This window comes from Drosophila nasuta, chromosome 3, assembly GCF_023558535.2.
Source record: "Drosophila nasuta strain 15112-1781.00 chromosome 3, ASM2355853v1, whole genome shotgun sequence".
Taxonomy (NCBI): domain Eukaryota; kingdom Metazoa; phylum Arthropoda; class Insecta; order Diptera; family Drosophilidae; genus Drosophila; species Drosophila nasuta.
Window position 1 is genome coordinate 49132945 of NC_083457.1, and position 24390 is coordinate 49157334.

General features: G+C 38.6%; 6 protein-coding genes across 10 annotated transcripts in view; 2 read left to right on the plus strand and 4 right to left on the minus strand.

The window, feature by feature from the left end:
* Window positions 1-24390, minus strand: part of LOC132787981 (calcium-binding protein E63-1) — a 68559-nt gene that overhangs the window by 30042 nt on the left and 14127 nt on the right. The window contains exons 1-4 of one of the 5 annotated variants that reach the window (XM_060795243.1): window positions 9342-9553; window positions 5818-6027; window positions 2077-2115; window positions 1862-1901 (exon numbers count right to left, since the gene is read on the minus strand). The exons of 1 other annotated variant lie outside the window; for it this stretch is intronic. In XM_060795243.1, coding sequence (XP_060651226.1) covers window positions 1862-1901; window positions 2077-2115; window positions 5818-5853 — 115 coding nt within the window. In that variant the 5' untranslated portion in view covers window positions 5854-6027; window positions 9342-9553. Of the gene's footprint in view, window positions 1-1861; window positions 1902-2076; window positions 2116-5711; window positions 5727-5817; window positions 6069-9341; window positions 9554-24390 lie in introns of those variants that run through there. 3 more of the 5 variants (XM_060795242.1, XM_060795244.1, XM_060795249.1) reach the window with 3 other exon arrangements.
* LOC132787980 (transmembrane protein 267) lies at window positions 10086-11928 on the minus strand. The gene is made up of 3 exons (XM_060795241.1): window positions 11636-11928; window positions 11083-11562; window positions 10086-11029 (listed from the first exon to the last, which is right to left on the minus strand). Exons 2-3 carry the CDS (start codon window positions 11374-11376, stop codon window positions 10625-10627), a joined length of 699 nt encoding a protein of 232 aa, XP_060651224.1. The 5' UTR covers window positions 11377-11562; window positions 11636-11928; the 3' UTR covers window positions 10086-10624.
* Window positions 12539-14023, minus strand: LOC132792326 (aldo-keto reductase family 1 member B1). Its single transcript, XM_060801630.1, has 6 exons — window positions 13919-14023; window positions 13612-13779; window positions 13371-13543; window positions 13172-13316; window positions 12889-13086; window positions 12539-12829 (listed from the first exon to the last, which is right to left on the minus strand). The coding sequence occupies exons 1-6, from the start codon at window positions 13994-13996 to the stop codon at window positions 12638-12640; spliced, it is 954 nt and encodes a 317-aa protein (XP_060657613.1). The 5' UTR covers window positions 13997-14023; the 3' UTR covers window positions 12539-12637.
* LOC132792678 (filaggrin-2) lies at window positions 14947-18947 on the plus strand. Its single transcript, XM_060802127.1, has 3 exons — window positions 14947-15167; window positions 15538-16832; window positions 16891-18947. Exons 2-3 carry the CDS (start codon window positions 15745-15747, stop codon window positions 18203-18205), a joined length of 2403 nt encoding a protein of 800 aa, XP_060658110.1. The 5' UTR covers window positions 14947-15167; window positions 15538-15744; the 3' UTR covers window positions 18206-18947.
* LOC132793087 (acanthoscurrin-2) lies at window positions 19791-20602 on the plus strand. The gene is made up of 5 exons (XM_060802751.1): window positions 19791-19848; window positions 19912-19926; window positions 19985-20200; window positions 20283-20329; window positions 20400-20602. The coding sequence occupies exons 1-5, from the start codon at window positions 19801-19803 to the stop codon at window positions 20509-20511; spliced, it is 438 nt and encodes a 145-aa protein (XP_060658734.1). The 5' UTR covers window positions 19791-19800; the 3' UTR covers window positions 20512-20602.
* On the minus strand, window positions 23166-24159 carry LOC132790339 (uncharacterized). The gene is made up of 3 exons (XM_060798834.1): window positions 23960-24159; window positions 23421-23551; window positions 23166-23353 (listed from the first exon to the last, which is right to left on the minus strand). Exons 1-3 carry the CDS (start codon window positions 24027-24029, stop codon window positions 23237-23239), a joined length of 318 nt encoding a protein of 105 aa, XP_060654817.1. The 5' UTR covers window positions 24030-24159; the 3' UTR covers window positions 23166-23236.

The following is a 24390-nucleotide window of genomic DNA, read 5'->3' on the forward strand; positions in this document are numbered from 1 at the left end:
TACTCCAAGATATATATTTTTGATAGGAAAAAAGTTTTTTTATGTTTTTAAATAAAAAATACTGAAAACTGAAGAATATACTGAACGGAAAATTAAATATATATTACAATATTATAATGTTATCAATTCAATGAAAGAATTGTGTTGGGAAATACCATAAGATGCATATTTAATAGTAGATATCTTTTTTTTTAATAAAAAATACTGAAATCTGCAAAAAATACTGAATTGAAAATATAATATTAATATTAGGAATAGAATTAAAAAATTTCGTTGAGAACTATTCGAAGATATATATTTTTGATATGAAATAAGTTTTTTATGTTTTAAATAATAAATACTAAAAACTGTAGAAAATACTGAATTGAAAATTGAATATTATTTTTACAATATTATTATTAAAAATTGAATAGAATAATCGTGTTGCGAACTGCTCTAAGAAATATATTTATAATTGGAAATAGTTTCAGAAGTATAAATGGAATCGACTACAAAATACCCTGTAATAGCCTTTAAAGTTAATGGGTATTCAGGTAATGATAGTTGAGCTACTTAAAAGGCTGTTAACTATTAACTGAACAAGTCGAAAAGCTTGTTGTCACTTGAGGCATTTAATTGAGTTGACAATGTACTGATTTCAATGTTTTGATAAGCTTTAGACGAGGTGCGAGAGAGGGCGGCAATACTTAATAAATGTTGCTTTATCTGCAGATATCAAATTAGGTGCACACCTTATTATAACTTATATAGAGTACACTTAACTCATAAATGAATCATCAACATCATCACGCTGAGGTTGACAAATATTTGATCAAGAGCCCCGACATTTTGACATTGTCACTGATGATCAATTGCTTTGTTGGGAAAGCGAAATGATGTCAGTCTCTTAGAACACCCACATGATCTAGAAAAAGAGAGATTAAATATTTGCTGACAATATCTTATTTGACTTTTCTCTCTTTTGTTTATGTTTCTTCTGGTTGAACATCCTGTCAGGTGTTTTCGGAATTGTCAGCCTAGATTCCCCACGCTTTGTTCAGCGGATTAAGAGATTATCCCACTTGCAGCGACCTTTGCGAACAGCATTTCTGCAAGTCAGGGTTGTTATTAAACAAGTGTGTATGTATATAGATAGATAATAATTTTGGGCAAAGATTTGCCACGTGATTTCGCAGTGCTCGCTGCTCGCTATCAGTGCAGAGAATTGCGAGGTAAATTAATTAAATTAAATTTCTGATTGCGCCTGTCCTCTGATTAGATTAAAATAAACCGAGAAATACCCGACATACTATAATTGTGCCATAATCAAGCTTCTCCTCAAAATAATATTCAACCATCCAAAGGCGAAATCGCTGAGCCACATAACTTAAGTGTCAGTGCACCTGTCGTGCGGCGTCGTCGTCGTCGGCGGCTGCGGCTCGTTTGCTGCCAAAAATAAGTGATCTCTTTAACTTATTTTTGTATGGCGAAAGGAAATTAAATTTAGCATTCTAGCGACACGCAAAAGGCGGTCAGAGTGCTAAAATTAGACGATGCATGTTGCACGTAGCAAATTTTGCACAAATTGCGTATACGCCATGTGTTGCCGCTGGGCAAATTATATGCAATTATTGCTAATAAAAGCGCCAACTTTTGCTGCAAAATTTAGCAAGCCAAACAGTTTTCACCAGGCTACTAATAACTTGCACTTTGCTACAAAACTTTGGGCAATTAATTTCGCCAATTACGTTCATTGAACAGCAGCTGCTGCACAGACTTGCTTTAAGAAAGTTAGAGTATTGAACTTTATTTATAAATAATATATTTTATTTACTCATCTAGCTGTCAACGGACTTCAATTAGAGTTCAGTTCTCGGCTTACCTTTAATTTCGACATCTGTAAATGGTTTCTTTTTGACAGGCTGTTTTTGGGAGACGACGCCGAAAATGTTGTCGATGACCGCAAATGAAAATACACAAATAAAGTAAATTAATAGAAAAATTGTGAGGCTAATTGGAAAATGTATTTGTGCTGCTGTGCCTTTGTTTTATGCTCCACAAAATTGCATTTAATTTTCTAGTGTAATGTGTATTTACCTTTGTGGCACGTTTGCCCAGCAGCGCTGTTCCCAGCATCTGTGAAACAAATCCAAACAAAAAATAATAAATAAATCAGAATCAGAATCAAAATCAAATCAAATAAAATACAACAAAGTAAATATGATATTTGTACAAAAAAATGTGTAATTCCGTGCTGTGTGTGTGCTATAAATAAATAGTACAAAATCATAATTGTTTCTCATTGACAGCCCCGAGGGGAAATGTTCGTCGAGAAGCATGCGAAATTCTTACAAAACTTTTGTTGCATACTTTTAAGCGCGGGCGAAAATTAACTGAACCGTCAACGAACCAAAGCGAAACAATGAAGTAAATGTGAAATTAAATTAGTCTCGATGGGAAAATAGGGTATTACTTGATAAACATTCACTCTGACGTTTTCTCTCGTCGTCTTCTTTTCTTTTCTTTTTATTTGTTTTTGACATTTTGTTTATTACGTTGTGTTGTAAAATGCTATTTTCATTTTATAGTAAATTTTATTTTTGTGTTTAGAATTTGTGGCATTCAGTGTTGTTGTTGTTGTTTTCGGTCTTTGTGTTGATGTATTTAACATACAACACACAAATGGGGGGCAGTCATAGCAAATAGCGAAGAAAATTAGAACAAATTGCTTTGGCCAATTAATTGTCAATTTATAAACCTGGGCAATAATTCAAATGAAAACAACAGTCGTTGTTTTGCTTTTTCGATTATTTAAATTAAATTGCGATTTAATTATGTTGAAGCGTCTGCATAATTTGCATTTGACTTGCATTTGAATTGACCTTTAAAATTTCCAATACGACGATGGCTCGTTAGTATGCATAAGGCATAGACCATGCGTCACAAGCCCCGCCCCGCTCCGCCCCTTTCTCTCCATCCCTTCTAAGAGCAGCCTTGGGCCAGGTTAGTTGACGTAAACATGAAATTTATTATGCCAGACCAATCTCTTTTGCTTTTCACACGTCGTACAGCCGCAACAACAAATAACAAAAGTAATTTGAAAAATTTATGTAATGCTTTAATAATAACCATTTAATTGCATTTCTTTTGGCAGTGTGTGTTTTTTTTTTCATCTACTTAAAGTCACATTTTATGGCACTTTGTAAACATCTCTCACACAGACAACATAAATTTCGCTTTTAATGCTCGTGAATTTAGTCAACTTTATAAATTTCATATCGTTAAACGTCGACAAGGATGCTTAGCTGAAATTTAAGAGTACGTTGACTTGCAAGACAAGACAAATGAGAATCTATTGGAATGCTTTATACCCTGTAATAAATGTAGATAAAATAAGGCACCTATAGGTAGAATCTTTTTCAGCCTACTTTTTATTTATTTCACGACTCGTTTTGCAACATTATCAAAATTGAATTAATAATAAACTTAATGTGCGCAATTCAATAATTCATTTTACCTTATTAAACGAATTTGTTTATCATAAAAAAGCCTTAATAATTTACACAAATTATACAATATTTTTGTGAGCTCTCTCGCACATAATATTTTTCACAACATTCTCCCTGAAATGCACCCAAAATAATTGTCTAGAAACAAAAGCTAATAATCGTTTTTGTTTATATGCGCTGCGTAAATTTCTTCGTTCTTTTTTTTTTGTTTTGTTTCTCTTTCGTTCTATATAAACAATTGATTTTTTTAATGCCATTGAAAACACTGAGCAGCCGCTGGCTGACGATGTCTCATGATACTAAAATTTCAAACAGGCATCAAAGAGCACATTAAGATGCCATTATTGGCATATACTACACATAGAAAGTTGTTAAAATATATATACTATATATAGTATACCATCATTTCAATTTACATTTTCATAATGTGTATTTTGTACAATGTTGTTGTCCACAAAGATGATTTTTATGAGGTGGAACGCTGCCCCAAATTTCTGATTTTCATTTACGATAATTTCACCCAATTGTCAGTTGATGTTGCTTGACGTAGAGCTATAGCTTTAAATACTGTCTTTATTAGCACTTTTAATTAGATGCTGTGAATGGTAAAGCAGCTTTCCAGAGTTGAGAGACCTTTGCGAGAACCGCTGGATCTATCAAGGATTATGTTCAAACAATGAAAGCTATGGTCAAGTGTTTCCGACTGTAAAATACCCGCTACTCTTCCTCAATAAAAGTAAACTATTCTGCATTATAATTTGTGTATATTGAAATAGTACTATACTGTAAAGCATTATTAATTACATATACCAAATAAATATACCAAAAACAACAAAACTGTATGGTATTTTATTTGCAATATACAAAATAAATATACCGAAAATATACAAAGTAGTGTGCTATCATCATTTAAATATATTAAATTAATGTCCCAAAAATACTAAGGTATTCTGATATGTATATTTGGTATATATACCAAAAAATAATAAAGTATACCAATATGTTCATATCAAGTACTCTAAGAAAAATAGCTTTATCTGAAACACTGAAAGCTAGAAAAAAATGTATAGAAATTTCCATAAATTCTAGACTTTTTGTAAGTTGAAAATAGTATTGTCGTTCTTATTATGATTCATATTCTTAGTTTTACAATTGTAATTTGTTCTTAAAGTGGTCTTATTTTAAAAACATAATTCTTAAGATGAAAGTTCTTGATATATTTTGTGGAGTATGAGAAGATTCCTTCTGCCTGTGTTATTATATAGATAGATATAATTCTTCTCTACTTTATGGGTGGTGGGCATAAAAAAAATTGAGAAAACTGATAAAAATTGGGTGAATAAAGAAGCTACAGGTGGTATAATAGTTTTGCCTCTTAATAAAAATTGATTGAAATATCGATGCCTTTAAATTACAAAATTTAAGCACATTTCTAAAGAATTATTAAAATAAACTAAACGATATATGCTTAACTATAATCTCTAATATTATTAAAATAAACTAAACTGACAGATGCTCAGCTATAATCAATATTGAATGTTTTTTAAGTGAAGAACTTCTTCTTCTTCTTTTTTCTTCTATTAACTTAAAAATAAACAAGTTTCTTTTTTAAGAATTTCACAAATTTTCTAAAATATATCAACAAATAGTCGTAAGAAATATTAAAATAAACTGAACTAATCGTTATTTAAAGTATTTTAAGTGAAAAATTTATGAATATTGTTTTTTCTCTATTGACGTGAAATAAACAACAAATTTACTTTTAAGAATTACATAAATTGTCCAAAATATTACAACAAATAGACAAGGTCTCATTTTGACAAACGCAATTAAAAAGTTTGAAGTAAAGAGCATTGTTTAAAATATACTTATGTATGTCGTGAAACGTAATGAAAGCTAATTTTAGCTAGTTAGCCAAATGTCACCCAGTTCTCTCGCTTTTGTGAATTGTGAAACGTTTATGAAATATAATAGAAGCTGTCGCTATTGTTGTGTGTATTTGTGTGTGTTTTGCTTAAAGCTAAACAAGCCATAAAGTAAATATAATAACTTGTATTTATAGTCCATCAACAATTAATGGTGAGACGAAACAGTTTTTCTACGTTTACTACCTGACTCTGACGCTAACGGAGGGTGTTGCCTTCTCTTCTTTTCTCTGTGTTGCGAGACTAATTTAATAAATATTTGCACAATTGTTGGCCACATTTGCTTGGGTTGTTTAGCCTTTAGCTGCTGTTTAAGTTTCGGTTCAGTTGCGGGTTCAATAACAGTTCTCGAGCTTGGGGATTTAGTTTTATGAACTCCCCAATAAGGGTCGACGGCTACTCACCTTTAGCTGCTGACGTAGTCCACTCATTGGGCTCATTCAATATAGGATACAAGTGCGTGAAGAGTGAGCAAGAGCGAGCGAGGGAATGCGAGTGACAGAGAGAGATACAGTTATGGAGAGAGCGCAAGCAGAGTAAGTCTATGGACCGATGCGGTGGCGTATGTGTAATATTTTTATATTGCTGCCCTAGTTAATACTTTTTTGTGGGTGCTGTGTTGATCGAATTATAAACAGGTTTTCATAATTTATTGCTTTAAAGGGAGTGCCGTTAACGATGTGTTTTTTTTGCACTTTTTTGCAAATGTGCAAAATTTTATATTTGTTGTTGTTGTTGGTGTTAATTGTACTTGTTATTTATACTCATTAGCACTTATGGTTTTTGCTTTGTTTGTACAATTTAAATGTTGTTAAATACGCCGCGTGCAATCAATTAGTAAATTGCCCATTAAATCGCCGAGTGAAACATAGAAAAAGAAAATCACACAAAATTCTGCTGGCTGACTGCAAAAGTGAAAGGCTCTGAAAACGAACCGACAAATTGTGCCACGCAAAACGTTCTATAAATAATAAAGTTATTTATCAAAAATATCTTTGACGTTTATAACTGCACTGCGAATTTGTCACGATCCAATCTATTTTGTAGTTATTTTTATTTGATTTTGTTGAATATTGGTTTTGTATTTTTGTGAAATTTATTTGCGAGTCTCGCGCGCGTTTGCCTGACGATCGTCTCGCAACGGAATCCCAAACAATATTGAGCATTTCATGCGCTGCCTGCCTCGATCTGGCTGGCGAGAAGAAGGCAGCCGAAAATTGTTGGCGAAACAACAACAACTAAAATATACAAAAGTGGGCGCGAGACTAGCCAACAAATAATAAAAAGAAACAATATTCACAGAAAGAAAATAAAATAAAACTGAGCAACAAAATGCAAAGAAAAGAAAAGAAAGCGAAATGAAAACAAAAACAGCTCGAAGAGAGAAAAAAATAAAATGAAAATGAAAATGGAAATAAAAATAAAAATAATAGAAAACCGGCAGCTGCCGTGGCAGACAATGTGTTGTTGGCTTTTCATAAATTTCGAACAGTTTTCGAAACAGTTTTTACTGTTGTTGTTGTTGCTTGAATTTCATTTCATTTTCATCTTTTGATTTACTCATTTTCCATACTCATTTTTTTGCTGTGGATTTGTATTTTATTTTTCTCGTATTATAATATTTTCTTGTCAACAGTGAATGAGTATAGAATGTTGTTTCTATGACGGCGCGGATTATGCCAAATGGCACACATTTTATGTATCTGATAGATACATGTATCTACATATGTATATGTATCTATGTGTACTATATATCACGGAATCAAAGCGCGTTGAGATTTGTGTCTCTGCGAATGATTTGTGGATTGTTTATTAGCGTCGATTTATGTTATTGAAATCCCCTAACTCAAAATCAAATAAAGTAAGGAATAAACCGCAGTGAGTAATTGTAGATTATATAAAATATTTTTACACAGAAGTCATTCAACCTGTGGGTCAGTTGGACAGAAACTGCATATTAAGTGCTGCACATGCTGCGTATGAGTTATATTTAGGGTGTCTGTGCGAGGGCAACGATTTCGACATGAAACTTGGCAAGCACAAACACCAGAACACTGATCAGCAGTGAGTCAAACGAAACACAAAATACGACGGAAGGCGTACAGTAAAGAATGATCTCTTTAATTAGGCAGCTGTCGTTAGCTGTCGCTCTAACACACGAACACACTCGAACACGCGGCGTATACGCAATGCTGCACGGCACACACAACTTTAAATTTGGAAAGCGCATTTGCTACTGAGACAGCTTTTCTAACGTTTTGCAAACGAATTACGAGCGTGTGAGAGTGCTTCCACATTCACATTCATCATACGCCACGTTGCACGTGTGCTCGAGTGTTTGCCAAGTGTCGCCCCTAAAAGCACTTTGAACTCTGTTTGCTTTTCAGTTGGAATTACTTCACTGTGTTTACCAGCTTCTGAAAAGTTATCTGTTGTCTGTGTTGAGTGCGAAATCGTTGAGAGTCATCATCATTATCAGCTCATTAAGATCAAACGCATATGGAACACGATTTTTGAATATATATTCAACTGTGAAATTGGCACTAGAATATTTTGTGTAGGTTGCCGCAGCGCGTTGCCAGAATGTGTGCCAAAAAGAACTTATTGCATATGCATTTAATACAAATTATTAATAATAATTTTATGCACAGCCAACGCTGTGAAATGCTCTGTTGCTATGAGTTGTTTGAATATATCCACGAAAGGGAGGCGTTGATGGAGATGAGCTTAACGGGAAACTAAAATATAATTTCAATTTTATTCCTAATCAGTATTAGTTGTCATTCAGCTTTATTTATTTATAAATATCTATAAATGTTATAGAATTTATTTAAACCTCTGCATTTTTATTGAGAAGTTGTTAAAGCTGACAAAAGTCGATTTAATTTGCGAAACAATTTAGCAAACTGAGCTAAGCGCTGTTGGTGGCGCCATCTAACGGTGGGTGTAAGCAACAAGTTTGTTAACATAAAGGTAGAAATGTGATCTACAAGAACTTCTTCATAATCACTTAAAATATAGTATAAATATGGTTTTAACAATTGAAATTGTTTTCAAAATAATTAATTGAAAATATTAATTAGCAAACTGAGTTAAGCTATGGTTGTGGCGCCATCTAACGGGCGGTGCAACGCGCTTGTTAGCTCAAAGACAGAAATGTGATCTACAATACTTCGTTATAACCACTTTAGAACTTAAATAGTTTTCAAAATATTTACAGGGTATCTCTCGCGCATCACTTAATAATTCTCACATGTGTTCTGACCTTTTGCCATTGATTTATTTTGAACAAGATTTTGAATTTTGATCATTCGTTCACCGCCGCTAATATTCTTCCAATGTAAATATTTACAGGATTTATTTTTGTACAATTTACAAATCGCAAGCAATACGCAGATATGCATGGTTTAGCTTTAGCTTCGATCGATGTATGTATGTGTGTGCATGTAGTATAAATATAAGTGCGAGTGTAAATGCATTTGTGTTATGATCACGTTAGATAAATATTATGAAATTGCCTGTGGAGATATGAGGCAGATATGTGAGATGGATGTGGCACTTATCGCAGGAAGTTCTTAATGCGAATTAACAGCGCGTAAATTGGATGGCGTTTAAATGAACATGGGAAGCATTTAGCAAGTTACTCGAAAAAAATAAATAAATAAAAACTGAAAGTTAATCGTGTGACAAGTGTGTGTGTGTGTGAGTGTGTGTGTGTGTCACACATTTTCGAGTTGAATGAAATCATCAGACACATTCGAGTACTCAGCACTCTCGCAGTAAGCTAATTTAACTAATTGCTGGGCAAACGAAGCGTGAAAACGTACCAAGGTTAAAGTGCACAGAATAATAATAACAAATAATAACAGAACAAAATAACGAAATAAATCTTTTAAGTGCGGTTTCGTTGTTGCCAAACTGCACTTACGGCAAACGGATTAACAAAGTTATCCTCTTGTTCCGCCAACTTGTCTAATTTATGAACACTTGTCTATTGACCACAAAAATACGAAACACACACACACACTCAGAGACACAGAACACAGCAAAAACACGACGACGACGTTTTTTTTGACAGTTTTTTAATCGCAATCAGATTCGAAATTTAAAGAGACAGCGACAGCGACTGAGGCAGAGACTGAGGCACCGATCATCCAAACCGCAACAGAGTCCAAACGCAAATGATCAAAACATTCGTTGTACGTTTGTCAACCGAATCTTTGCTCTGCTTTTGAAGAGGGGGGTGGAAGAAGGAGGGGAAGGCGATGCTCGTCTACGTTGTGTGTGTGTTGTGGGCGACTCTATGTGTGTGTGTGTTTAAAGGTGTGTACAAATGCTTTGTATTTGTCTCGTTGCCTTATAAAACTGTTTTCTCTTTTATCATCATCTTTGTTTTTTTCGTTTTAATTTCCCACATTCAAATTTAATCACTTATTTATTGCGCCGCGAACGTAATTTTCCAATGAAATTTTCCAAATTATCGCCAACAGTTTTTTTTCCTCAATTAAATTTTAAACATGCGAATTATACTCTTTTTTCTCATTATATACTTGGAATCGAGATTAATCACATAACACATTGAATCAAACGTACTGCCAACTGTTAACTAACATGGCTAACATTGAGTGAGCCAAGAAATCAATAGAGATTACGACCAGGCTGATGTAATTAACGCCAATAATTTTTTTTCCGTTTGTGTTTACAAGGCGAATTTATTAGCACATTATTGATTGTTTAATTAATTACATAATTAACAATTAGTTTCATTAGTTTAGTTGTTTTAGTTTTGTTTGCCTACGTTTAAAATTGAATAAATCTCATTTAAATTGGAAGTTTGAAAATCGATTAGTTTTGTGCGCTATGCTTCAGTTTGTCTAACCTACTCTTCGATGCTTATGCTACAAATATCACAATATCTGGATATTATCTGTGTACGTGTTTTTCGACTTGAGTTCTAGTAAAAAATTACACTAGTTAATATTGAAAATACTCCTAAAGGTACTCGTATAATATTATGTGTATGCCTAGTAATAAGATCAAATAAGTATTTTGCTTGTATCGTTAATAAAATTGTGTCCTGTAATGTGGAAGTATTTAAGTTTTTCTTTTGCTTAAAGCTAATCTAATTGAGCTTGAAGCCTAAGTAAGCATTTATGTGTTTTGTATATGAAATACTATATCTTAGTTCCATTAGTCCGAGTATCACAAAACTTATACCTGCAGATAACGGTAGTTGGCAGTGGAGCCACCAACACCGCCTCCGCCTCCATTGCGATAGTTGCATTCGCTAAGCTTAACATATTGACCCAAAAAGTTGAGGACAAAGGCGCTGCGACAAACATTATGCAGATAACCCAATAGATATGGCGTCAGTACCGTAATCACAATGTAGGCCAACTGTGGCAAACGATCCGTGTGCTCGTAGAAGGGCCACAGCCAGTAGCCACGCCTCACCGCATCCCTGGTGTGATGCGTAATGAAGGCACAAAGCAGTGCGCCTAATAACAGGCTGCTGCGGAAGTAATTGAGGCAAGCGGTGCATATGTAGAGCAACAGCATGGCCAGTATGATGCTGGAGCAGTGGAGAAACGGACGTCGCGACAGATTGGTGGCATCCTGTAAAAAAGAAGGTTGAACAAAAGAACAATAAACATAGTTCATGAGCTTACCTCCAAGTAGAGAGAACGCGCCTCCACAAAGTGATCCAGATCGATAAACGACGACACCACAAAGCAGCTGAAAATCAATATCCAGCCCATCAGCTGGCTGGTGCGCTCATAGAATTGCATGGCAAATGCGATGCCCGTCAAGGCGCCAATTGCCGCATGTGTCGCATTGTCGGCCAACGCTTTCAGCAGTGGGTGCTGTGTTAGCTCCACGAAATTGTCACCGAGCAGGCACGTTATCGTCACCAAGGTTGTGAGCACAATTCGCATATAGACCATGGTGTGACAGTGTGGCATCGATTGCAACTCCAAATTATCAACTTGCAACTTGCACCTTGCACCTTGCACTTTGTTCTTTGTGTTGTAGTATTCGTTGTGGACGGAAGCGTGACGTTGTCTTTTTATTGTAATTGGATTTTTCAGGTATCGCTATCGTTGTTCTTGCGCATATCGAGCGCAACTTTAAAATTTAATATTTACAATCTGCAAAACGAGTAAACAATTGATTTGAATTTGTGTTGTGAAATTAATGAATTTTTTGTGGTTTTGCACTCACGTGTTTTTAGCGCACATTTGCCGCATGTAACGACAACAACTGCAATGCAGTAGTAGTGTGGTGACTCCTTGGGGGTTGCAAGTACACGTACACCACATTACGTCGCCTCGTTTATTTCCAGCAGCAGCAGCAGCAGCAACAACAAGCGGCATATTTTTGGGTAACAAAAATTCCCCCACAGCAGAATGTTTTGATTTTGCGTCACAGCAACGTGAAGTGTGCGGCGCCAGCAAGCGTTGCCACTCTGCTCAAATACAAATACTGCTCAACAGCTGACTGCTGTATTTATTGAATGGTCACCCTGGAATGTTACAACTGAGCAAAGGCGCGAAATTTAAAATGTTTTAAGACTTTTCGACTGAGTAAAAACTGCAAAGAAAAATGAATATTCACTAATTTTTTATCACGATCTCAATATGACACAGATTATATTTAAAACAGTCGAACTAAAAAATGTAAATAAATGTATTATAAATGCTATTTTATATGGCATACAAAATCTATATTCAATAGAATTAGTATACTAATTTTTTCATCATCTTAAGTTTATTCGAATATATTAATATTCAAGACAAAACTACCAAACGTAGCTCTTTCTCGTTCCTGTCGCACTGACAGACTATGGAATTTTCCATAGAAATGCTGTGTTTTATATTTATAAACAAACTAGCAAAAGCTCTCTCTCCCTCTCTCTCAATGGCGTCCGTCCAGTTATTTATATTTAAGTGATCTTGATACGTTATTATGTTTGTGAGCGAGTCTAGTGATAACGTCTGGTTTGCTGCCATTTAAAGCTCCCACTAGCTTTGCATGTAAAATCTAATTGGAAAGACGGCTTACACTAGCATGTGTATGCCGGTATATGTATGTGTACTATATGTCCATATACGATAATACCGGTGCTTTTATAAAAAACAGCTGTTTATTTATTCTAGTTTTAGTTATGTAAATATGTAAATGTAATATGCAGTAATAACAGTGGAAATAATTGAGCAAATTCCTTTAGAATTCCAAATGGAATGGATAGTATTTGCTCTTAATAGCATGCTCCATGGGGATAAGACGCTCTCCGGTGTGATAAGAGTCCAACACGGCATGATCAGCTGCATCCAATTTAAAATCAAAGATGTTGAAATTCTCCTCAATACGCTTGGGATTCGACGACTTTGGCAGTGGCACAGTGCCAATTTCAATCTGAAATAAAACAATGTCGATCTAGGAAACAGTTGGTAAATGTTTTAAAGAGAACTTACCAAATAACGCAGCACCACTTGAGCCGTGGACTTCTTGTATTTGTCCGCAATAGCTTGAACCTTATCATCATAGATGAAGTTGGGCTGCTTCTTGGCGGGATCAGGTCTGCCCAGAGGACAATAGGCGGTGACAACAATATCGTGTTGTTTGCACAATGCAATCAATTTCTTCTGATTCAGCGCTGGATGACATTCGATCTAAGGGCGAGAGAAAGGGAAATAAGGGAATCAAATTGTTAGATCACTTTTGTTTATCTAGTATTTGAGACCGCAAGAGTTTCACCTGATTATGAATGGGCTTGATCTTGCTATTGGCCAACAGACGTGACAATTGCTCCGAATTGAAATTGGAGACACCAATGCTCTTGGTCAAGCCCAGCTCAACAAGCTTCTCCATGGCCCGCCAAGTGTCCAGATAGTCAATGTCGCTAAGGGATTTAAATATTATAATAAGTTTTAGTTGTTTTTGGTGTGTTACTCACTTGAGTTCCACTTCGCCCTTGGCATCGGTTGGCATCATTTCGTTGTCGCCACGATAGACATAGGAGTAGGGCCAGTGCATCAGATACAGATCCACATACTCCAAGCCAAAGTTCGCCAGCGTTTTGCGGCAAGCGGCCTCGACGCGTTCCGGTTCATGGAAGTGGCACCACAACTAAGCAAAGAATAGCAAGACAGTAAGTCCTCTAACTGTGCCAAAGGTCAAACAAGACTTGAACTCACCTTGGTGGTGATGAAGATGTCCTCACGCTTGATGACACCCTCGGCAATTTTCTTTTGCACCGCAGCGCCCACTTCAGCCTCATTCTCGTAGAAGTAGGCGGTATCTATGTGCCGGTAGCCCACGTCAATTGCATGCAACGTTGCCCGCTCGCAATCGCCACCAAGTGACTGCAATCACGTAAAACGTATAAAAATTAGCGTTAATTGTAAGTCATAAATAAAAACGTAACCATGCGATGTCATTCTATGACAGGCATTGTCTGATAAGCTCGGTAATTTCGATCAAAAAACAGATCGGTAATCTTACCGTATACGTGCCCAGTCCGATTGCCTGGATTTGTGTTCCATTATTGTTCTTAACGTAGAGAGCTTTCGATGCCGACATGTTGCAGATTCTCTCGCAGCTGCTGTTCAACTGTTGCTCATTAGCGTCACTTAGCTTTATTTTATAAGTGCCAACGAAAGCTTTGAGTGTTCTAAAAAAGCTTTGGGTAGTGTGGGGCATAGGCGAACTTTGGAGACGCTATGCAGAAAGGTAATAAATAGTCACAGATTTTAAATAAAGCAAAAAGTAGTAAGAAATAATCATAAATTTTAAATAAAACAAAAAAGGAGTATTATTTTTACTCTGATTCTTTTAGCTCATAGTTATATAGTTTACGATATAAATAAATATAATATAAACGTTAAATAAGTAAATATAAACGTTTACTATATTTCAATTACAGATATATTTTAATTTTATTTTCATTAGATTTGATACTTTTTTCACCGAATGAAAAAATATATAAATATTGCCAAAGTCCACTAATGTGGTCAAAAACAATTACTACAGTTAAATTTATTAATAATAAAATGAATGCAAATTTAATTAAAAACTTTGATGCAAGATAAATATTACAACTTTCTTTATTCTTAAACCGAAATCTTATTAAAAATTTGAGAAATATATGTAAATTATAATCCAAATTTTTGCAAAAGTAATCTTAATTAATTTTAAATAGTATTTATTTTTCTCATTTGGAAAACAAATTGAAAGTGGAAATAAATCTTAGTAAACAATTTTTTTTCAAAATAGTCGTTAATTCAACATTCAACTTTCTTGACTCTTAATAGCAAAATACAATTAAGAATTGGAGATATGCAAATTATTGCCGAACCGAAATTAAAACAGCTTTTATTGAAATAAATTCTAATACGAAAATACAATTGCAAATTTTAAAAATGCAAATTAAAATCAAAATTGTTATTCAAATAGATACTAACACTAATTTTTTTTTTAAATTATGTTAATCTTGTGTATATAATATTTGAATTTTAGTACAATTCCCAAGCTCGTCGTGTGCTTGGAAGCTGCGATGACCGTTAGCGTTAGCGTTGGACTGGCGCATGACTGGCGTGAGCTTTTTGGCAGCTGGAACAATATGGAATCGGCACAACATCTGTTATTCAAAGTGGCACAATGTAGTTAGTAGTCGTAGTCCTTGCCCACAAACCGTCACATGCCAGCACACTGGATGAAAAACGCACATTAAAGGAATTTATTCGGTTTGCTGGTGAGTTGCATTCCCCGCCCTGCGTTGCTCCCCCTCCAGACGCTCCCTCAGTGCTAGCTGCATCGCAAGTGTATCCTTGGCGTATACTTAATAATAGTGTGTTGTGCATAAAACATTTGGATTAAAAGTACGGCAAACGTTGTAGACAAAAAAAGCGTGTCTGGCTGAAAGTGAAGCTAACGTTTAATTGAGTTTTGAGCTACAGTCGAGGCATCAATCAATCAAGCAGTCATTCAATCAATTAATTAATGTGCGTTGCGTGTGTGTGTGTGTGTGAAATACTCGTTAAGCGTTAAATTTTTAGCTGAATGTGAATGTGGTGTATGCAAAAGCAATGCGCAGCTGAAAATTATTTGTATTGTAATTTCAGTATACGCAGCACGCCTACAACTGCGCATGCCCCAGCCCCCAACTGCCGACCCCCTAGTCGAGGCCGCCGCAGCAGCTACAAGAGCAGCAGCAGCAGGTGACAGTGACGGCGACTGAGAAGGCAACTGCGACAGCGACATCGACATCGACGGCGACAGCGACTGCGACTTTGACAGCGCAACTCTCAAGGCTATTTTTGGGGACAAACATGGCCACCGTGGCACATGGCTGCAGCAGTCCGCGTCAGCGTTCGTGCAACGGCAGCAGCTCCCCCGGCGGCCATCACGGCTCCACGCCCGCCATGTACACCACGATGCCCAAGTATTCGCGTGCCGCCAGCCAAACTCTCTACGCTAGCAGCCAGCAGCAGGTATTCGGACAGCCCAGCGTCGATACGCCATACAATGGACATGGCAGCGGTCTTTATATGTCTGCGGGCACGATGTCACAGCGTCCGCTGTCGGCCTCGGCGCTGCCCGAGACAGCGGCCGGTTGCCGCAACTACTGGAGTCAGAGTCAAGGTCATGCGGGCCACGGCGCCAGTTCGTTCTATCACAGCAGCGGGCGACATTACAACTACAACAAACGCAAGTCAGCGGTGGAGCTGCTCGCCGAATCGAAGCCTTTCTACATCAAATCCGATGCGGTCTTTGAGCGCTTGCAGCAATCGGGTTATCGCACTGCGGCAGCTGCAGCAAATGGCGCAGGAGCGGGTGTCAAGCGCGGACGACGACCGGAGGAGACGCATGTGGGTTACAGCGGAGCGTCAGGTTACGATGAGATCGAGGACAGACGCTACATGAGTCTGACACGGCAGCAACAGTCGCAGGTGCAGCAGCAATACATGCACAATCATCACCAGCAGCAGCCGCAACCGCCGCCGCATCAACATCATCAGCATCGCCACAGCGCGGGGCAGTCGCAGTCGCATGGCTTGGGAAGGGAACGCGCTGGCTCGGCGGTCAACAACAATCTGCTGCAGCATAAGCTGCGTATGCTGCTCGGCTCCGAGGCGAGTAAGGAGCGTGGCAGGCGGCATGAGGAGGCCAGCGATCTGCTGCCGACGGAGTATGGTGAGGATGAGAGCAGCGCGTTGAGCCGAATACCGCCGCCGCTCTATTTGCCAGCGCATGCCTTTGGACGGGACACCGCGGCGTATGCGTCATATGCGGGCGATGCAAGTGGAGTGAATGTAGGTGAGGAGCCGCTGGTGCTCACGGAGAACTACAGACCGATCAGTCCGCCAGCGGAGTATGCGGCCAACAAGTCAAGTCAGGCGCACAATGAGCGATATAGGTAAGTGCATCCATAAATTAACTTCCACTCAGATACTAAACATTCCCTCTCAAACTAGATACAACTATCAGCGCTCCTATTCGCACTCACATGAGGTGGCCAATCCGGAGGAGCGTGCCGCTTATACCGGCGGCGAGTACAACATCAACAGCCACAAATCGCTGCCCGATCTGCACACACAGATCAGTCGCCACTCGCCGCACAGCGAAATCCTGAGCTGCTGCAGTCGCGGCAATCGTTCGATAAAGTCCGCTGGCGAGTCTTCGATCAATCGCGACTCGGGAGGCAGCTCTGGACATTATACGCATCGCAGTGAACCGTGCTACAAGCGACAGCGTGACACCACCGCAGCGGGCACCGCAAGTGGCACCATCAAGAACTGTTGCAATCTGGTTGCGGGACCGCGACGTGATAGCGGATCCTCCACGCAGCACAGCGCCAACTCGTACTGCGGATATGTAACCCCGGCTGGCGATTATCCGCCGCTGCACAGTCGCAATAATACGGACTGCATTGATTGTCGTTGCAAACAGGACACTGGCGGAGGTCCTTTGCCCTCTACGGTTGCGGTGAGCTCCACAATGTCGGGCTATGACAATGCTGCTGCGGCGGATTATTTGCTCAATTTCACACCCACACCGGAGGTGCCGGAGGCCTTCCAGGATGATTATACGCCGACGCCGCCATCGCCTCGGCTCAAGACGCAGACGACGCCGCGCTACTCGAGCTCCTCGAGTCAGCAGCTGCACACGAGCTCGCAGGGCTACACGAGCATCAATCACTCGCAGAGCTCGCTGGTGCAGAGTCCTGGCTCGGCACCGTCGGTGGACGACATCAGTCCGCCTCCGATACAATTTAAGCGACAACGTTGCATCCGGTTTAAGAATCGCAATCGATTGCCGGTGCAACCGCGCACTTCACCGATTAACACCAGCGTTGCGGTGGATGCAACGTCGGGGTATAATAAGCGCAGTAGTATTGAGCACGAGAATGTGTTCTTTCCCAAAGGTTTCTCGGCGGATGGTTATGCGTTGACCCAAGCCCATGGCTTGGACATGGAACGCGAGGCATTGAATGCCAGCATCAGTGAACTGGAGAAGTTCTTCGATCGTCTCGGGTTGAACGATGAGGCGTTCCATGAGATCTACAGTCATCCGAGGAGGCGACGCAATCCCGAAACCGATTCGGATGATTCGAGTACGGTGTTCTTCTCAGATGTCAGCACGGTGGACTCGATGCGTTTGCCGGACAGCACAGAGACACAGCCGCAGACGACGCAACCGTATCGGCCATCAGAGCCGCCGTCGATTGTCGAGCGCAATGCGAGAATCATCAAGTGGCTGTGCAACTGCAAGAAGATGCAGTGCGCCTGAGGATGATCTGATCATCATCTTATTGTTGTAGCCGGCATAGTCCGTGTAACTTTGATATTGTTCAGATTTTGTCAGTCTCTGCCCCCCCCACAAAAAGTATCAAGCGATTTATCGATCGTTAGCTCAACGTCAGTCAAGTACAAGTTCAAGTTCGATTACGATTACGATTACGATTTCGATTACCATTACGATTACGATTACGAGTTCAAAATGTAATAGAATTGCTAGCATTACTAGACTTACTAGAATCACCTAACTGTACAACTGAGAATCTAAATGCTTATTAATAATAATCGTATGAATGTGTAACCCCCGCACCCCACCTCACCCCACCTTGCGCCCTTTTGACTCCCACCACTCCACATCACTCCGTTTTAGACCCCGTTCTTTTGGATGCCAATTACGAATAATCGAATAGCTAAATGAAAATTGAACACAATATTAAATGAAAATATATATTATAATAAATCTATATACATAAATATATCGTATATACAATTGTATTATTAGATGAATTATTGTACAATTAGTTCTTATGTATCGTATATACATACATATATATGGTATACATCTTATATATACTTACTATATAGTTGCCAAATAAATGAATACAAATAAACACTCGAGACACATACTCACACACACACTCACACAATTGATTCAATGAGTACTCGTCATGAAAATGAACCTACCTATTTATGTAAGTGTAAAATGGTTTGCATGATCAAATGAATAAATATTTACGAATATCAAAAATGTAGAAGATGACTTTTAAAATAATGATTATTGGGGTTTAATAGTTAAGTGGTAACGGGAAATATTCTTAACTCACAGCATCTTTGGTTCGTTAAAAAAATTATATAATAGTTCTTTCTCTATTTTTAGAATTATACAAAACACAATATAAAATCTGAGAAGTAAGTTTGGCGAGCTCCCAGTGTTATTTAGTTAAGGGACCTTAGTTAAACATTGAAAAGTTATGTGCTTAAATTGAATTTAATTTAAATGATTTTAATATAAAAAAATTATTTGTTAGACCATCTTTATTGTTCAAAAATATAATATAAGATCTTGAAAATGGTCTTAATGAAAACTTAAAAGCAGAGCCATCTTATTTTTTTAATAAACATATTAATTACATTAACCGAATTGCCATATAAGTTTATTGTAACGTTAAACTTATAACCAAAGAGTAAACTTTAAAGTTTTTCTGAAAGTAAGTCTAGCTAGACATTTTAAGCTTTAGGGAGTGACAAGATGCAGCAACTGCCTCGATTCATAAATTCTTATTATCATATTTATTCTTATTCACTTTTTTTAAAGAGTAGTAGAGCTTTCTGAATTGTATTACAATTAATAAGAAATTAATTTCATTATATATTTTTTTGCATTGCCGTAAAAGCTTTCCTTTCAACTAAAACTTTAAACACTGATAATGATTTGATTCAATAGCAAGACTATCCCAATAAACTCCATTCTTTATTGACCCACATATGACATAATAATAAAACAGCTGGATGCATTGTCATCTGTGAGTATAAAAACCTCAAGTGCTTGGCAGAGAATCAACAGAGTCTAAGGGAAAGCCAAGAGAAATGCGTATATTTTTACTGCTAGTCGTAGCGCTGGGTTTGTTGGCATTGGTAAGTCCAGGGGTTAAAGATAAAGATAGTAGATAAATTGATTGAGTTTTTATTTGATTTTAGGTGTGCTGCCATAACGTAAGTATGCTGTAGTTATGTTGGTATCTCATGTTTTAACTCCTTGCTTTGGCTAAAGCCTGAGGAGAAAAAGCCGTATCCTTATCCCAAGCGCGGTGGAGGTGGCAGAGGCGGTGGTAGAGGAGGTGGAAGTGGAGGAGGTGGCAGTGGAGGAGGTGGCAGTGGAGGAGGTGGCAGTGGAGGAGGTGGAAGTGGGGGAGGTGGAAGTGGGGGAGGTGGAAGCGGCGGTCCCAGCATTGAGAGCTGTCCACGTCCATCACCGCAGAGCTTGAAGGTAAGTGCAGGAAATCGGAAATCATTCTGATAGCGAAGCTGAGCTAACAGAGAGAGAGACTATTTTGACAAATGCATTACAGTGCCTGCAAGAATGGGCGTGCCAGCAAGTCATACGTCTGGATCTGCGGTAAGTAACTGCTGCATCTCACTTCCAGCTGCCTTGGCTGCTAGTTTTCACGTAATCCACACTTTGACAGCTGTCTGCTCAACCTGAATGGCAACAATTTGCTGGGCAATCTTGTGAGCATTCCCGGAGTAACTGGCGGCGGCACCGGAGGCGGCATTCTGGGTGGACTGCTGGGCAAATAGTCGTGGGATGGAGTGTAAGAGGAGTGGAAGAGAAGTATGCACACATTAAAGCAATAAAAAGCTAAGTAAAACGAGATGGCCGCCATCGAATCTCATTGGACTGTGGGCAGTAGCTGTGGTTTTAATGGGGCAATGGACAGTGGGCAATGATAATAATAATATGATTGGAGAGTGCAGAGTGGAGAGAGGAGAGAGGAGAGGCTAACATGGCGATTGGCAATGCTCGATAATCGCCAGCACATAACAGTTAACTCAATTATTGTTTAAGCGCTCGTTTTGGCCATCAGCAATGCAATTAAGTGAGCAATTTTCAAATTAGCCAGCAATTTATATATAGGAGTATCATCATCCGCATTTACCCAATCCGGCAATCGGCAATCGCCAATCGCAATTTGCCATTTGCCTTTAACATCGACGACTGGTGTCCAGCTTCTTGCAGCATCCTTAAAGCTGACCGCTGCGAACTTGTAGCGCATTCGAACAAAGTCGCAAATCATTGAAGCATATGCAATTATTCATTTTGAGGTTGAATGCGCTCGAACGCACACAGAGATACAAACGCTGCCGTACATGAGCTTACTCAACTGCCTGCCTCTCTCTCGCCCTCCCCCTCGCTCTCTCCTCCTGCTTCAGTGTCTTGCTCCCGCTACTGTGGCAGATACTTTTGCTCTCGTGTGAGCGCAAGCAAATTTAAATTCAACAGCAGTTCTTAAACGGCAGGCACCATAAAAATCGCTTTTACTACGCGTAGTTTTTCCTTTTTGTTGATTTCATTCCTTTTGCAATACCCTGTGCTCATCAAATGTGCGTAGATTGTGGAGAGTGTGATAGAGTTCCAGTAAAATGTGTAACAGGCAGTAAAAGGCAGCCTTCTATCCAATATACATTATTACTCATACGCCTAGTATCACCAAGAGTTGATTCCTTTCGTGAAAATTTTATAATACTTAGAAAATAAAGAGCATACATATACTCTTTCTCTGTATATAATAATCTGCAATTAAATAAAGTAGATTACTTATGACAAAATTTATAACTCAGCAATTCAACAATCTTTTTGAAAATATGAATTTATATTTCAAATTGTTTGATGCACAAAGAGCTTTTTATGCACACATGAATCTATTAGTCTGGGCGGTGACTAAATTCATTAATTACCAATTAATTATTACGAAAAGAGACGACTTGTTGCTTTCGTTCAAGAGCTCAAGATTCAACTGACTTTTAATGGAGCGTATCGATAAACGATACATAGATTTGTACATTTAGTAACTTAATTATCTTAAACATTGATAAAAAATGCTTTCGAACATATTTTGACCGAAGAGTAATAATGCATAAAGTATTTTTTCAATGAATGATCAATGTTATCATGCATTCAAGTTGGCAAAATTCTGTATGTTTTTTATAGTCATTAGATAGAATTTTCCCTTCCTATTATATGTAGAGTATTAACAGTCGATTTTCGCAATTTAAATGTTATGTTCAGTCTTGGTAAGTACTCCTATTGGTTTGCAAGTATTAAGGTATGATTGATTATTGTTTTCTGTTTTTCTAACACTTTTCGTTTCAACTTAAGTTGCCAGTATTCATTAGAACGCATATTCCTTTTCGTCTATATGCCCAGTTGAATTGAATTCTGAAGTTAAATTTGAGTTCTATATTTAGTTTTTATTCACTGGAATATTCCTTTTCCTTTATAAGCAGTGCATTTAACTGTCAATCTTCTAAATTAAAAAAAATGTGAAACCATTTTATTACATACTCTTAATGCTATTTTGATTTTAATTACAAATCCAAAATTTATTCAACCACAATGAAACGTAGTAACCGACAGTTGAGCACACTCGCCCTGAGCTGACTTCCTTGTTTTTTGTACGCTGGGTTTTGTTTCTTTTTTTAATGCCCTCTTGATTGCAGCCGTCTCTTGGCAAAAGTTCTCGCTCTCCATTTAGCTGATTTCGTTGTTGGCCAAAAGCTCCGTCTGTTGCCGCCCCCCTCTGCCGCCGCTGTCTGAATTCCGGCATCCAACTCGAGCTCTGACTATTTTAGCTTAATCCGTCACTTGCATCGACAGCTCAATAGTCTGATGGTAGCTTCAATTTCCTTTTGCCCTTTTATAATTAACTTTATGTGTATGTATTTAGTTTTATTGCTCGTTAGACAGCCGCCTCTGTGTGGCTCTGGCCTGCCTGCCCAGCTACAAGGACAATGAAACAACAATTTGTGGCTGCAGCCCGCCACAGTTTCGCTCCCTTCTCCCCAGGAAAAGAACCGCAACGTGTGTAGGCCATTTTGGAATCGCCATTGCCATTGCCATCGCCAGCTTCATCGTCATTGCCATCGCCATCGCCATCACCGACGCCATTTCCCATTGCCAGAGCACAGCCGTCGCCATTATATTAATTACAAAACGTTTGCGACGCCGCATCCCAGGCGGCGACAGCATCTTTAAGAGAGAGAGGGAGAGCAAGAGGGGGAGACTGAGAGCCAGTTCCTGTCTCACTAATGGGGCCACAACAAGTAAATCACACGCAAAGCTCTAAGGCGATTTGGAGCCAACGAGTTGGAGACGCTGCTTCCTCCCCCAGTAGTTAACGAGCAGCAGCAGCAGCAGCAGCCAAAAAGCAGGCGCAAATATTTCATAGTATTAACTAGAATGTATCTCAAAGATACATTCGAATTACACGCATTTATTGAATTGCATTCACATTTATTATTCGTCTTATTCATCCTTAGCTTTGATGGCATCAAAACTAGCTATATCCGAGACGGTTGAGCTCTCAGCCAGATCTGATTTCGCTCCTACGGTTGTTGATGGCGCCGCTTCCTCAACGAGATTCTGCAGGAGAGAAATGTTCATTTAACTTTCGAGTGTGTCTTGTTTAGGGTTTTGGTTCGGGGTTTACCTCTGCTTTCAGTGTCTGCTCGTTGAAGGCCTCAGCGAGTCCGGGATGTATATTACTCAGAGCCTCATCCCCGTGACGTATGTAGACGGGCACATGACCTTTGCGAGGCTCGAGCTCCTGATAGGGCGCAGCTAAGAAAAATTTAATTACAAGCCATTAAATCATTGCCTCGACGCGCAGCTCTTTCCTTATCAGCCCGGTAATCTTCTATGACATACAACCGGAAACCTTGAATCACGACTCCAAGCGACAGCGTAATTATGACTAACGAGCTGCGAGCTGCGAGTTGCGAGTTGCGAAGAGCTGTTGCCGTTGCCACTGCTGACAACGTCTCTTCGCTTCCCGTCGCCCCCGTTGTCTTCTACGCCCATGCACGCAGATGGTTTTTATAGAAATGAAAACCTGTTTCAACTCGATTCAACGCACAGCGAAAACAATAGAAAATCTTCGCAACAGATGTGCAATAACATAAAATAACTGATTTCGCATACTACTCAAATATATATGTCAAAGTAATAAATAAACATAAACACACATACCTGTGGCCAAAATGCATAAACTAAGCATAATCACAGCGACGAAAATAGCACAGCTCGACTTGAAGAACATGGTCCAGATATAAAATGTAGTTTTTTACGTATTTCTGTGCAAAATTTCTTTTGTGTTGTGTTTAGAGCAGACAACACAGACACAACCTGATTGAAGACTGGAGACTGATGTTTGAAGACTGAGCTGAGATCGTTGCGCATCTGTGCTTAAAACCTATATCGTTTTGCTCTGCTCTGTTGTTCTAAGCATTCAACGCTCCTCTCCACAACTTTTTGCTGTTCTCTGCTCCGCTCTTCTCTTCTCCTTTCGCAGTCGTCGTCGTCGTCGTCATCATCAACAGCTTGAGCTCTGCTCCAGCAACAAATAAACTTTTGTTGGGGCAAATTACTCATGGGTAGATGATGATGATGATGGCTGTAAT

Excerpts from the sequence above, each read along its gene's own strand:
- LOC132787980 (XM_060795241.1), bottom strand. The coding sequence starts at position 11,376 with ATGCCACACTGTCACACCATGGTCTATATGCGAATTGTGCTCACAACC. Across the intron at positions 11,030-11,082 it reads CGCGTTCTCTCTACTTGGAG|GATGCCACCAATCTGTCGCG; the intron begins GTAAGCTCATGA and ends TCTTTTTTACAG.
- LOC132792326 (XM_060801630.1), bottom strand. The coding sequence starts at position 13,996 with ATGTCGGCATCGAAAGCTCTCTACGTTAAGAACAATAATGGAACACAA. Across the intron at positions 13,317-13,370 it reads AAGGGCGAAGTGGAACTCAA|CGACATTGACTATCTGGACA; the intron begins GTGAGTAACACA and ends TAAATCCCTTAG. Across the intron at positions 13,087-13,171 it reads TCAAGCCCATTCATAATCAG|ATCGAATGTCATCCAGCGCT; the intron begins GTGAAACTCTTG and ends TCTCGCCCTTAG.
- LOC132792678 (XM_060802127.1), top strand. The coding sequence starts at position 15,745 with ATGGCCACCGTGGCACATGGCTGCAGCAGTCCGCGTCAGCGTTCGTGC. Across the intron at positions 16,833-16,890 it reads GCGCACAATGAGCGATATAG|ATACAACTATCAGCGCTCCT; the intron begins GTAAGTGCATCC and ends CTCTCAAACTAG.
- LOC132793087 (XM_060802751.1), top strand. The coding sequence starts at position 19,801 with ATGCGTATATTTTTACTGCTAGTCGTAGCGCTGGGTTTGTTGGCATTG. Across the intron at positions 20,201-20,282 it reads CATCACCGCAGAGCTTGAAG|TGCCTGCAAGAATGGGCGTG; the intron begins GTAAGTGCAGGA and ends AATGCATTACAG. Across the intron at positions 20,330-20,399 it reads GTCATACGTCTGGATCTGCG|CTGTCTGCTCAACCTGAATG; the intron begins GTAAGTAACTGC and ends ACACTTTGACAG.
- LOC132790339 (XM_060798834.1), bottom strand. The coding sequence starts at position 24,029 with ATGTTCTTCAAGTCGAGCTGTGCTATTTTCGTCGCTGTGATTATGCTT. Across the intron at positions 23,552-23,959 it reads TTTATGCATTTTGGCCACAG|CTGCGCCCTATCAGGAGCTC; the intron begins GTATGTGTGTTT and ends AATTTTTCTTAG. Across the intron at positions 23,354-23,420 it reads AGCAGACACTGAAAGCAGAG|AATCTCGTTGAGGAAGCGGC; the intron begins GTAAACCCCGAA and ends TCTCTCCTGCAG.